This window comes from Polypterus senegalus, chromosome 7, assembly GCF_016835505.1.
Source record: "Polypterus senegalus isolate Bchr_013 chromosome 7, ASM1683550v1, whole genome shotgun sequence".
NCBI lineage: Eukaryota > Metazoa > Chordata > Cladistia > Polypteriformes > Polypteridae > Polypterus > Polypterus senegalus.
Genome location: NC_053160.1, coordinates 169,562,821 through 169,577,192, shown reverse-complemented (window position 1 = coordinate 169,577,192; position 14,372 = coordinate 169,562,821). Strand labels below are relative to the sequence as shown.

At 43.1% G+C, this 14,372-nt stretch overlaps 1 protein-coding gene across 2 annotated transcripts in view; it reads right to left on the bottom strand.

Annotated features, from left to right (window-relative positions):
* Nucleotides 1-14,372, bottom strand: part of prss12 (serine protease 12) — a 138,091-nt gene that overhangs the window by 86,539 nt on the left and 37,180 nt on the right. For both annotated transcript variants that reach the window (XM_039759608.1, XM_039759609.1), the window contains exons 5-6: nucleotides 6,490-6,668; nucleotides 1,065-1,206 (exon numbers count right to left, since the gene is read on the bottom strand). In XM_039759608.1, the coding sequence (XP_039615542.1) occupies nucleotides 1,065-1,206; nucleotides 6,490-6,668 (321 nt within the window). The remainder of the gene's footprint in view (nucleotides 1-1,064; nucleotides 1,207-6,489; nucleotides 6,669-14,372) is intronic.

The following is a 14,372-nucleotide window of genomic DNA, read 5'->3' as shown; positions in this document are numbered from 1 at the left end:
GGTCTCCCCTAGATTTGTTCCTATACTGATATGGGGATGGATATTTGAGGAGTAAACTGCAAGATAATGATTATATTTTTATATTATGTACATTATGGGTCGCACGTGTCCCGCTTCTGGGCTGCCATTTGAATAGGCCGGATGTAGAGTGTAATGGTGATTGTTGATAGCATGAAACTGACAATGTTCATGATGAGAACAGTCTAAGCCCTCCATATCTTGTTTCCAGGTTGTATTAGTTTTGAGACCCTTAAAAATGGGACGGTAAAATCATCAGTCTTGTTTGGCTCTTAGAGTGCAGTGTTGCTATATATTGTTGTTCACAAAACGAGAGATGATTCAGTGGCAGTGCTACTGTGAGGACTACAATTCCCAGCAGTCTGCAGGACAACACAAGGGTTCATAGCAGATAGGACATTTTAAAGGCAGTTAGCATTCTGTGGAAAACTTCAGTGGTCTTTGACAGCCAGCATCAGTATAGATGTGTCAGAAAAACTGGCGTGGACTTTGTTGGTATAGACTGCATACTCATATATAATGCAATATGCCTAGTTAAGATATGCAAATTATAACTTGATAAAATTCTTCACATCTAATTATTCTATATTCTGTAGTACCAGAACAAGATTCCAGTGTTCAGCCAACAGGAAATTCCAGAATATATTGGGGTATTTGCACACTGGTGACAACTACAACATAACATAACAGTCCATTCTCTAAACCTTTTAATGTAATTGTGGACACTCTTAGAGGAGCAAAAGCAAAAGGCAGGAACCAATCCTGGATGGAGTGCCAGTCTATTACTGGGAGCCCACTCAGACAAACACACAAGGCCAATCACCCCAACATGAACATCATGGGAAATGTGAGAGAAAAACTAAAATGCTTGGAAAAAAACATCTAAAGAAGAGAAAATCATCCTCTTTCCACACACACAATATATTGGTTCAGGACTCCCACCTGGGGCATTGGATCCACTGAAGCACCCGTACTAACCTTACAGACAACCCTTTCAGAATAATCCACCGCATGCATAGTACAAGTCCAAAGGTAAAGGAGCATACCTGAATCCCAGCTGCCTGCAGACCACTTGAGTGTTGGCATTTGTCCAGCCATTACTGCACACCGAACCCCACTGACTGTTGTAATATATTTCTAAGCGACCTTCATGACTGCCTCTTCCTCCTGTCAAGCGTAGGCTACCATCTGGAAGACATAAAATTCAAAATGGTAAAACAATGGGCAGCATGGTGACACAGTGCTTAGTCCTGCTGCTCTGTCTGTGTGAAGCTTACGGCCTCCCCATGACTATGTGAGCTTTCTTCTGGCACTCTGACCTCCTCCCATATTCCAAAGTCAGGCAGCTTAGCTTAACTGGAGAACCTAAACTGCCCTTTTACTAGTGTGTTTGTGTAAGTAAGTGAGGACCGCTGATAGAATTTCTCACACACTTTTTACTTTTTAAATGAAACATTTCCGACATCTACTTGTTTATTGTTTTGTCCTGTGCCCCCTGTTGCATTACTAAGGAAGTCATTTCTATCAATCTTTCCCTGTTTACAGTTTATGAAACAATTTATCTTCTATAGTCAAAATGCAGAAAGGCACCATTAAAAGTAACCTGCGTCCTCCACCCGAAGGGGGCACTAGCAGTGTCCTTCTTCCCATCTCAGTGCACAAAATAAGTGACTCCTACCTCAAACTTCTTGAAATTTTTTTTTGATCTCAGAGCAATTATGTTTTACAATTGAAGTGCAAGCAGGTTAAGTGACCTGATCAGGGGCACATCCTGAGTTGGCATAAATGTCAGCACCCTTGGCACTAGGCGACAGTCTGGGCTAAACCATCACTAGACATGTCAGACACTTTGCTATATAATGTCTCTATGTCTAAAAGAAGAGGTAATTCAGGGTGTAAGGTGTAGATGGTTGCGGAACTAGCTAAAATGCAGGAAGGAAAGGGTTATGCTGTAAGGATCAGAATTAGGTGAAATGGTGTACCTCAGGGGTCAGTGCTTGGGCCACCGGTGTTTTAATTGTATATAAATGGCAATAACAAGCTCTTTAAGTCTGCAGATATCCAACTAGTAGGAATGGCAGACAGTCTCAGATCCATTGAGTCACTGCAAAAGGGCTTGGACAGTACACAGGCTTGGGCAGATTTATGGCTGATGAAATTTCATGTCAGTAAAGGTAAAGTTTTAGGTGTAGGGTGTGAAAATGGCAGATGAAAACACAATGGGAGGTCTGAATCTTGAAAGGACACCTTAATAACCCAACCCTAACCCTAACCCGAGAAAGACCCCAGGATCATAATGGCCTCATGACTATCTACATTAGAATGCATTAGGAAGACTAACAGGAAGTTAGGTATTTCACAATGTGTGGAGTCCAAGTCAAAGGAGGTTATGTTGATGTTATTTAACGCACTGGTGAGGCCTCATCCAAAGTGCTACATGCAGGTTTGGTCTTCAGCCTACTAAAAAAAGACATAGCAGAGCTAGAAAAAGTCCAAAGAAGAGCATCTGGGCTGATTCTGGGCCTGAGAGGTATGAGCTATGGAGGAACGACTGGAGAAGATGAGCCTTTTCAGTTTAACTAAATGAGGATTAATGGGTGACTTGATCAAAGTGTTTAAGGTAATGAAAGGAATTAGCACAGGAGATCCCAGCTGTTACTTTAAAATGGGTTCAACAAGAACATGGGGACACAGTTGAAAACTTGTTAAGGGCAGATTTCACACAAATGTTAGAAGACTTTGTGACGATGCGGGTTCTACTCTATGCTCCCATCTTTCTTTTGGGAGCGCTTGAACCGAACACCATCGGTAATGTCGCCAGATGAGCTGGACAGTGAAGACATCACAACGAAGCAAGGGCATGGTGCAAAAAACAGCAAAACCAAAACAGTGTTCAAAATAAACAGAGCAGTGTATCTAAAATTCAATAAATAAATAATCCATTAAACACCAGTGAAAAGGTGAAGGTTAAAATCCAATCAATAAATCCATAAAAACAAAGTTAAATTATTAGAGCTGGAAGCAGTCCTTTAAAACAAAGCCCGGTGCATTCTTCTACTGGCGGCTCCCTTGCTTCTTCCATCCAGGCTATGCACCAGGGGAGTCACCCTACCTGCAGCTGACCTTCTCCTAGTCTATAGCCCTGTGGTCCTTGGTTACATAGGACTCTCCAGACTTGGGAGGTGGCAGCCCCAGTGTGAGTGTCCTGGTTGTAGGGAGAACCCAAGCCTCCCGATTCCTGCTACCTTTTGCAGTGAGCCAACCACCTTCCGGTCACTCCTGCTCCTACAAAACGCTCAGCAGGAGCAACCACTTTTAGCTGCCCTTGAGTGTCAGTCTAACACTCCTGAGGAGCTCTCCTTCCAGCTACCTGCTCTCTCTAGCTATCTGCTCTCACTCATGCATGCACGCACCGGCGTTCAGCTTCCTGCCGACTTCTTCTCCCTTAAACTCCATTCACTTTCCTTTTTCAGTTTCTTTTTCTCCCCCTCAGACTTTATATAATAGGGATGTGGCTCAGGTGTGGAGATTAGTGACTCCCAGTATCAATTATGGATGCCGACGATTCCTCACCTGTGCACAAAAGCAAGGAAACGCCCGCCTCACATAGCGTCAGAGAACCGCTCCGGCCACACTACCATGCCCCCTCTATAAGCTGCAAGTGCGGCGATTATCTATGTAAAAACTGGGCTTTTCATCTGAGCCATGGACTCGCTATACCACAGACTTTTCTTCACACACTGAGCGATACAGACCTACGCCAGCACCATCCACTCAAAGCATCATGATGCTCCAACATTGATGGACTAAAAGCCCGAAGTCTACATGACCATCATCATCAAGTCCTTCCGTGAGAACCCTAAATACAAAGAGGACTGTTTAATTTATGTGAGGCAGAATGCCCAGAGGAGACTGGGTGGTCTCATGGTCTGGAATCCCTGCAGAGTTTACTTTTTTCTCCAGCCGTCTGGAGGTTTTTTTTGTTTTTTTTCTGTCCACCCTGGCCATCGGACCTTACTTATTCTATGTTAATTAATGTTGACTTATTTTATTTTCTTACTGTGTCTTTTATTTTTCTATTCTTCATTATGTAAAGCACTTTGAGCTACATTTTTTGTATGAAAATCTATCCATCCATCCATCCATCTATTTTCCAACCCGCTGAATCCGAACACAGAGTCACGGGGGTCTGCTGGAGTCAAACCCTGCCAACACAGGGCACAAGGCAAGAACCAATCCTGGGCAGGGTGCCAACCCACCACAGTTGTATGAAAATGTTCTATATAAATAAATGTTGTTGTTGTAGAAACGTGGACTACATTCCCATGTAGTGTGGGAGACAGTAGGAATTTAGGGTCCTTCAAACCTCAGCTTGATGTTGTTTTGGAGAAATTAGGTGAGTAAGATTGCTTGGGCTGTTCTTGTCAAAGTTTTTCTAATTTTTTAAATCTTTATATACTGAGTAGTGGGCAAATAGTTTCTCTCTTGGTACATTACATGTTATGTGCAGTTTTGAAAATTTTATCAGTGACTGAAAGTTTTTCAGTTCATGAAGTACAATATACAATGCTTTTTAGCAGACTAGGCCATCTGAGTCTGCCATTGGTTTTCTCCTAATGTACCACTTGACTTGGGTCCCAATGAGTCGTGCTTGTGTTTTGTCCTTAGTATTTCTTCTGTTTCCCCCTCTACTCTCTCATCAAGGTAACACTATGCTGTCCTGGAGCACCCAGAAAGATGGAGCTTTGAGTCATTACTGACTGCTGGCTGAGCATTGAGGCTCAAGTGGATTCATCCATTTTGTTGCTAAAGTAAAACAGTGGCAGGGATTATATTATATCAGTTCAAGTTTAAAGATATTATTGTGTGTACACATTACAATGGAATTCTTACCTGCATGTTTCCCACCCTAATACAATACCAGCAGCAGACAACGAATACAACATACACACTAAATATAACGCCACACAGTGAATGTAACATCACGCAGTGGACACAAGAAATAACCAGGCAGTCATCACTGTGAGGGGGCTTACAACCTACCCCCTGAATCAAGCTGATTGAGTGCTAATGGTCCTGTATGGTTTGCACGGGAGAGAAATGTAACTATGCTGGATGGCTGAGGTCTTTAATAATACTGATGGTGTTTTTTAGGGCAGCATTTGTTATCTGAATACTAATTTTGAAGGAAACCCTGTGCAAATAACATTCTGAGCTGACTTCATCAACCTCTGTCATGCTGTGCAGTCCTGAGCTGAGCAGGCGCCATAACAGGATGTTATACAGCAAGTACAGAGGGACTCTGCTACAGAAGTTCGTAGATAAAGACTTCCAGGCTTTCCTCATATGTCTGAGGAAGTAAAGGTGTGGCACTTTTGGTCATCACAGAAGTGAGCATTGACATCAAAATGAAAAATGAGTCCTGGCGTATTCTACACAATGCCCTTAACTCATGACAAGCTTGCTGTCCTACAGGCCAAACAATTAATGAGAAAGCCATGAACTGTCTGAGAAGGGCCACAGACTTCATACACTATCAACATGTAGGAATATCTAACAATCCTGAAGAGTATTCCAGATGCATGTAGGATGGCAGAAACATCTTGATTTACAGAGAAATTATCCATCCATTTGCTAACCCGCTGAATCCGAATACAGGGTCACGGGGGTCTGCTGGAGCCAATCCCAGCCAACACAGGGCACAAGGCAGGAACCAATCCTGAGCAGGGTGCCAACCACCCGCAGGACACACACAAACACACCAAGCACACACTAGGGCCAATTTAGAATCGCCAATCCACCTAACCTGCATGTCTTTGGATTGTGGGAGGAAACCGGAGCGCCCGGAGGAAACCCACGCAGACACAGGTAGAACATGCAAACTCCACGCAGGGAGGACCCGGGAAGCGAACCCGGGTCTCCTAACTGCGAGGCAGCAGCGCTACCACTGCGCCACCACAGAGAAATTAGTTTAGGCATTTTCCCAGCTCTGTTGCGGTGTTAAAAGTACTTATGAGACGATTTCTATTATTTAATCTGTATTGGCTGCTGTCATCTTTCCCCCAGTACTGACCAGTCTGTTTCTCACCATCACCATGCTTCACCACAGGGGCGGTATTAGGCAGGAGATGAGCACTGCCTGGTCTTCTCCAGACATAGTGCTTGGAGATTGTTTGTCTCATCAGACCGGAGAATCATTTTCTGCATGCTCTCAGAGTCCTTAACACGGTCCTATGCCTCAACAGTGGCTTCTGTCTAGCCTCTCTACTATTGACGTCCGACTGATGGAATGCTGCTGAGATGATCGTCCTTCACATCTCATCAGAGGATTTTTAAAGCTGTGTTAAAGTGTCCATTGGGTTCTTGGTCACCTCCCTAACCAGGTTCTTCTTTAGTCTGGTGGCTGTTTCCCAAGGAGGCAATCCTGACAAGCTAAACTATGACTCATTCATGCCAATGATCAATTCTTACCGGTCAGAGGACTGCAGGAAACACTGGCGTCTTCCTTATGGTCACAGTTGTGCTCTCCCCAAGGGCTCTTTGGGCACTGCTCGATGGACAGCTCATTCCCTGTGCACATCATTTCATCTAGCAGCACTGGGCCTGAGCCTTCACCATAATGAGCTTGCCTCCACGCCTTGGCGATGCCCCTGACAAAAATAGGAAGGACTTGTTAAACATTGCATTGCTCATGAAGCAAAGGCTGCTGTGGTACTACAGCAATCATAGGATTGCAGTTTATCAGAATCTAAGTACACAACGACACCAAAGCACAGAAAACATTTCCAAAAATAACATTAGACTGGGAAAGGCTTTCACAAGAAGACGGAGGTTTGTCAAAAAGAATCAGCCTCATTTTCTCCTTTGTGGTCCCCCCTTTTATTTGTTCACTGATGTGGTTAGTCACAACCAAAGATCCAAGGATGTAAAAGAACTGTTCAGGTCGGGGAGCTAAAAATACTTCAACTGCCTGTGCCATTCTGCCAAGATAGTACTATTAGTTAGGAAATATTCTTTTTAACAGTTTAAGGATGACCTTCTTCATCCATCCCGCGATCTTTCCTAATTTAAGCATAACATTCTCAAACCCACTTAATCCAGTTCAGGGTCACGTGGGGCAGGAGGTTATCCTGAATAGGGTCCCAGTCCACTCATATAGGGCCATTTTGAAATTACCAACCAGTTGTAACATGCCAGTTTTAAGGATGCAGGAGGGAAACCAGAATGTCTGGTTAAGGAAATGTGCAGACCCAATGAGAATCTGTAAACTTCACATGGACAATGACTGGGTTCGGGATTCAAACCTAGAGCACTGGGTCAGTGAGGTGAGAGTGCACCTGTTCAACACTATCTACCACACGCATCTGCTCTTATAGTTGGAAAATGATTGAATGTTTGGGAATGTAGAAGGAAGGAACCATGACTAATGGGCACATGCGTGAGGTTAGACTGTATTTTGTATTTTATATAGAGGCGGATGCAGAGCTATTCGACAAACATCCTTGGGCCTGGTTAATTTATTCACATTCTTCAAGAGAAATCATGGCACTACCATTGTTGTGTTATGCAAAGCAAATGAAAAGAGGCTGACCGAGTTTCAATAAATGAAGAATATATAAAGTATAGGGAAAGTATTGTAATCATCCAAAAATTAAACCTTAAAATTTTGATGAATCTCGACGTTTTAGATCGCTGAAAATACCATTTTTGGAAGTATGTCTGTGTGTGTGTGTGTAAACACAATAACTTAAGTACATTTTCAGTTAGGTCAACCAAATTTTGCATACACGTATTAGGTACAAAACGTAGATTGTTGTCAACTTTTGAGCTATTTCTGCTAACTGGAAGTGGTACTTTTCTATTCATGCAGCTGCAGAGTCCAATTTATTCAACTTTATTATCCATCCATCCATTTTCTAACCCGCTGAATCTGAATACAGGGTCACGGGGGTCTGCTGGAGCCAATCCCAGCCAACACAGGGCACAAGGCAGGAACCAATCCCGGGCAGGGTGCCAACCCACCGCAGGACACACACAAACACACCCACACACCAAGCACACACTAGGGCCAATTTAGAATCGCCAATCCACCTAACCTGCATGTCTTTGGATTGTGGGAGGAAACCGAGCGCCCGGAGGAAACCCACGCAGACACGGGAGAACATGCAAACTCCACGCAGGGAGGACCCGGAAAGCGAACCCGGGTCTCCTAACTGCGAGGCAGCAGCGCTACCACTGCGCCACCGTGTCGCCCAACTTTATTATAATTGTTCAATATATTATTAATTTGATTTGATTTTTTGTTGATGGTTCTTTAATGTACCGTATATATTTGCGTATAAGTCAGGTCTTGAAACCTGAAAAATCAATCATAAACTCAAGCCCCGACTTATACGCCCATTCAGAAATACGACACTTAATTATTTTTTTTTAACATCTTCATGCCTCCTCCAATCTCGCATCAGTTTCTCAGACACATCAAATTTTGTTGCAGCAGCACAGTTACTAATTTCTTTTGCCACTTCAGTGACTTTTAATTTAAAACCAGCTTCATATTTTCTTCTGATCGGAAGCTCCATCGTAGATAAGGGACGCTTTTACAATAAAGGTGTATGAGATGCAAAATACACATAACAGTTCGGGTAATACCGTATAGTTTGGGTATTACCATGCGGTCACGTAGGCACAATACATAGACAAAAAAGGCAGTGTGCTCCGTGGTTACTCTCTCAGGCAGACGTTAGCATATCATAATCTCTTGGACCTATAGCGTGAGTTTCCCACATTCAACTTATTCAACCAACATTATAAAATACTGGAAATTATACGGTAAAATCAAGCCCCGACATTTACGCGGGAGGACTTAAACGCGAGTATATACGGTACATAATATAAAAATATAATCATTGTCTTGCGGTTCACTTCTCAAATATTAATCAACATATATATGAGTATACGAGAAAGTCTAGGGCAGACCACTCCTGATTTTTATTCGTTTTACTTACTATTCAACACACACACAGCACACAGTTCCACACACTCCCCCAACAACGAAAAGGTTTGTAATGCAGTCATGAAAGAACACCAGACCTTTTCTGTAAATAAAGCACTTCTTTAACTGAAGCATTTTGATGACCATAAAGAACTTCCTTCATATTCACAAAAAGACTGACACTGCATGGCACCAAGTCTTTTGAGAGACCCAGCATTTTTTCTTAATCAATTCATCAATCTGCTTCTTTGTCCAACTTATCGCAGGCTGTCTGCTTTATTATTAACAACACAGATCAGTTTTCTCCTCCTCTACTATTTTCACATTTGTTGGGCCAATGACGCACAGTATTCAGGTCAATAAAATTATCACGGTCACTGTAAGCAACTTGCTCAGAAGTCAGATATTCAGTGATGGCACAATGAGCCTTCAGCACGTCCTTCCAGATAATATATAAAGCAACACCACCATGTAACACGTCGGCGCCTTCAACTAATGCGCCAGTAAGAAAGCAACTAATCTTGTCACGATTTTTTGCACAACAGTGCAGCCATTTACTTTGCATTGACCCCTTCTATCTTATTAAGTACATTCATCACACTATTTAGTTGTGAATTTGCAACCAACAGATCACAGGTTTTCATATTCAGTGATGAGTTACTCCCATGTAACTCATATTTCAGTTCGACCGCTTTATTCAAGTTTTTTTCACTGCATTCCCATCTTTGAATTTCTCTGTGCCTTTCACTTCATCTCCACATACTCTCTATGCCTGCTCAATTTAGAGTGCTGATTAAAAGTACTCAACCCCCCTAAAAAAACAGAGATCTATTTTGACATTAAAGAGTATTTTTATATTGATCAATGTCAAAAGAGCCAAATTAAATCCATTAGTTTTCAATGCTGCACAATAAAAAAATGTGAAACCTTCCAAGGGGGTGAATAATTTTTAAAGTTACTCAATATTCCTCATTGCTTATTGTTGTCCTCTTAGATGCTTTCCTTTTAAATTTCACCATGAGTTCTACTTTCTCCAGACTTCCCTTACAATTAATCTTGGTTCATTTTTACCTTTGATGTAGAATAATGTTCTGAGCGTTCTGTAAGAAATACTTATTTCCAGGGTAAACAAAATGCTTCCCAGTTTTACGACATAATCGGATTTTCTCTTTAAAGCCCCGTTTTGTCAGGTCCCCAAAGTCCTGCTCTCCACCACACTACCTGCTAATTTCTTCCATGTGTCTGGGGTTCTTTTTTTGTGAAGAAAAACTGTGTAACATTTGTGCCAAACCTGCCCTTAACAAGTTTCCAACCGTGTCTCCATGTTCTTGATGCAAAGTGTATTTTAAAGTAACAACTGGGATCTACTGTGCTGATTCTTTTCATAATTTTAAACACTTCAATCAAGTCTCCTCTCATTGTCCGCTTGCTTAAACTGGAAAACTTCTACTCCTTCAATCTCTCCTCATAGCTCACACCTCTCAGTCCTGGAGCCAGCCTAGACGCTCTTCCCTGGACGTTGTCTTTTTTGTAAATGGAGACCAAAACTGTTCACAGAACTCCAGATGATGCCTCATAATTTAAGATAACCTCCCTTGCCTTGTACTCCACGCATCGCAAAGTATAACCCAACATCCTATATTCTTTCTTAATGGCTTCTGTACCTTGTCTGGATGTTGACAGTGATGAGCCCACTATGACTCCCTGGTCCTCCTCATAAGGGGTATGCTTAAGTATCAGACTTCCTCTTGTGTATTCAAATCTAACATTTTTACTTCCTACATGTAATATTTTATATTGCCATGCATTACATTTCATCTGCCCAAGTCTGTGTGCTGCACAAGTCCCTCTACAATAGTTTAGAGGATTCTACATTATCTGTCCTTCCAGCTAGTTTGGTATCATCTGCAAAACTAAACCTTCTTCTTGTCCAGATTGCTTACGTATGTTAAAAAGAGCAGCGGCCCCAGCACTGACCCCTGAGGGTCACCACTTTTAACATCACCTAAAGAAGGGGCCTGAATTGCCTCGAAAGCTTGCATATTGCAATCTAAAAAGGGTCATTTTCATTGACTTCTCATATCATCACCTAATTATGAAAAAGATCTCCTCACCATTACACTTTGCTTCCTGTGTATGAGTCAATTGTGCTCATCGACAGGTGCCAGTAGTTGTGCCTCTGTTTGTGTATTTAGTTAATGATTTCTGAATTATTTAACTATTATGTTATTCCTGCTCAGCATTTGCCTGAATACCTCCACCAATGCCCATTAGGTCAGCTGCAGGGCCATCACATGGTGCCACCATGTTGATCTCTACCCAGTACATATCCCAGTGGGAGAGCAGTGCCCAAATGGGGGCATCTCCCCACCCAGTCATACCCGTAGCCCAGAGGGGCCAAATTACTGATTTAACTACAAAGCCCCTACATACGACCTCTACTGGGTGGATGGAAGTCGCCCAGCCTGCCTCTTTCCACTCTGCTGCCAACTCAGAGCTCTTGAGGTACTTGTACTCATGTGCTACTGTTAGCCCATGCTCCCAAGGGATGGTAAATTCGATGATGAGGACCTTCCTGGTAGCTGTAGAACACATTACAGTGTCTGGTCTTAATGGTGTTTGACTGATTTCTGATGGAAAAACCAGCTGCTTATCCAAGTCCACCCTCAACTCCCAAGCTCCTGACTATGACTTTCCTGATGCTTTTTTTGGGGGGAATATCACCTTATTTAGCAAATACAGTGTCTGTCTAATGGAGTTCTGAAGTGTTAGTTGCCACCACCCTGCTCCTTTCTAATAGATCAGCCAACTTCCTCAACACTAGTGTCAATGTAACCTTGCATCCCGACAAAATGTGCTGGGGACCTTTGTTACTGGTGCCACACAGTGGGCACTTCTCCTCACTCCCAAACCATACAGCGAGAGAGTGTCGTATGTCGCCCTTATCAAGAATCTCAGCCATGCCTGTGGTATCCTTCGGAAGTCTGCCCCAGCTGACGACTCTAGGTGTTTAGGCCTCCTGCTGGTCCTGGGACACTGCCTTAAAAAAGTAGCACTCATGCTCCACCCATGTAACCTCCTCCACAACTATCGTCTTTCTCTGCTGCTTTGTGGCCTTACTCCATATCAGTGTTGCTTCTCCTCCACCCTGTCCTACTCGGGTGTCTTGCACTTTCCCCAGAACTTCTTTGTATTGCAACCTGCTGATGGCCAGGCTGGCCTCAGTCTGTGCCTTCAACTTGCATCCTGTGCTGACATTCACTTCTGCCTTCCTTATCAGGTGATCCCTGGATTCTCTTGCTCTAGCACCACATGAGTTTATATCCAAGGCTGACTGCATTTTATTTTTCAATTGGGTGACTTTCTATCTACATTATCTTTCCAGTGCAGTCTTCCCACATCACTACACTTGGACCTCCAATTAGTTCTTAAATCGTGTGCCTTCTGGGTGGTCATGTTAATTTTTGGGAACTTCATTTTCCTCCTCAAATCTGAGCAAAGAAGGCTTGTGTGGATTATGAAAAACTCGACTCACTTTAATTCAGCCTTTGAGGGGTGACTTTACAGCTGGTGCCACTGATTCTTTTTACGTTTGCACTTTTTGGTTTCTTAAAGAACACACCACACACAGGCTCAAAACTTTAAGCAGAAGTCAAATTGTTGGCTCCCTTTCAGTTGATGTTGGCTTTTGACAATCACTGCAATTGTGCCTCATAATGTACTGCTCTGTATCTTGATAAAATTACACATCTGGGTAACTTCCCAAACCAACAATAGGCTGTATTCACAAGGATGACCTTTAATTTTCCACATTTTCTTTACTGCATTCCCATGAAATAGCTGCTTGTACTGGGAGAAGGAGGCAAGACTGGATTTCTGACATTTTTATGCAGATTAGACCAGAATGCCCTGCACAAAATTTTCAATTTATAGAGAGAGTTTTCTGCTTTTCTTTGTTAAATGTAATAGAGTCTATTAAATTATCCTCCCTCACAGTCATTTTCTAATCCAGCTTTAGGGATACTGGGGGCTGGAGTCTATCATGGAGGCAATCAGGTGAAAGGAAGCAGCCCAGGACAAGGAGCCGTCACACTCATGTGCACACCCACAGTTTAAAGTTTCTGGGAAACCCACAGGACCTGGAGAAAAACCCACTTAGACTTAGATCAGTGATGGCGAACCTATGACACACATGTCAAAGGGGACACGCCACAACATTTTGGGTGACACACCGGTGTTCACCAAGACATGAGTTACCAAAATATAAGAAATGTGAGACCCTGCACCACCCAGAGCTTAAAATGGATTCTCGCCATTGATATCAGCACATCCTCTTTCATCACAGCAGCCGCACAATTCTGTTGACTTCTAACTGCTGCACCAGAAGCTCGTTTTCATGGCACAAGTGCGAGATCTGCAACTGCAGTCTCCAAAATGAGGGCATTATCAGTTGGGTGAAATCAGCTTTTACATTTGTTGCGTGTGAAGTGCATTGAATTATTTTGTGCTACGAGCTACTTCAACAACTACAGAAGCTCTGAACCACACAATGAAAAAAAATGATGGGATAACCCTTATCTCGTACATAGCCCGTACATACTATCCGTCCGTCCATCCATTGTCCAACCCGCTGAATCCAAACACAGGATCACGGGGGTCTGCTGGAGCCAATCCCAGCCAACACAGGGCACAAGGCAGGAACCAATCCTGGGTAGGGTGCCAACCCACCGCAGCCGTACATACTACGTTTGCGATATTTTCAAAAACATACGGGAACGTACAAAATAAACGTCATCCCATGATTTTTTTACTTTCTCATATACGAAGTACGGCACGGTGGCGCAGTGGTAGCGCTGCTGCCTCGCAGTTAGGAGACCCGGGTTCGCTTCCGGTCCTCCCTGCGTGGAGTTTGCATGTTCTCCCGTGTCTGTGTGGGTTTCCTGCGGGCGCTCTGGTTTCCTCCCACAATCCAAAGACATGCAGGTTAGGTGGATTGGCGATTCTAAATTGTGTGTGTGTGTCCTGTGGTGGGTTGGCACCCTGTCCAAGTTGGTTCCTGCCTTGTGCCCTGTGTTGGCTGGGATTGGCTCCAGCAGACCCCCGTGACCCTGTATTCGGATTCAGCGGGTTAGAAAATGGATGGATATACGAAGTATAGGAAAAGTATTGTCACACTCCAAGGTCATCTCTGATTTGTATAAAAATACATTTTGTGTTGTACAGTACTTTGATTTTTTACTTTCTTGTATGCGAAGTATAGATAAAGTATTGTAATCATCCAAAAATTTGACCATGAGATTTTAATGAATCTCGATGTTTTAGGCCTCCCTGAGTCCGATTTACTTTCTTGTAAGGAAAGTAT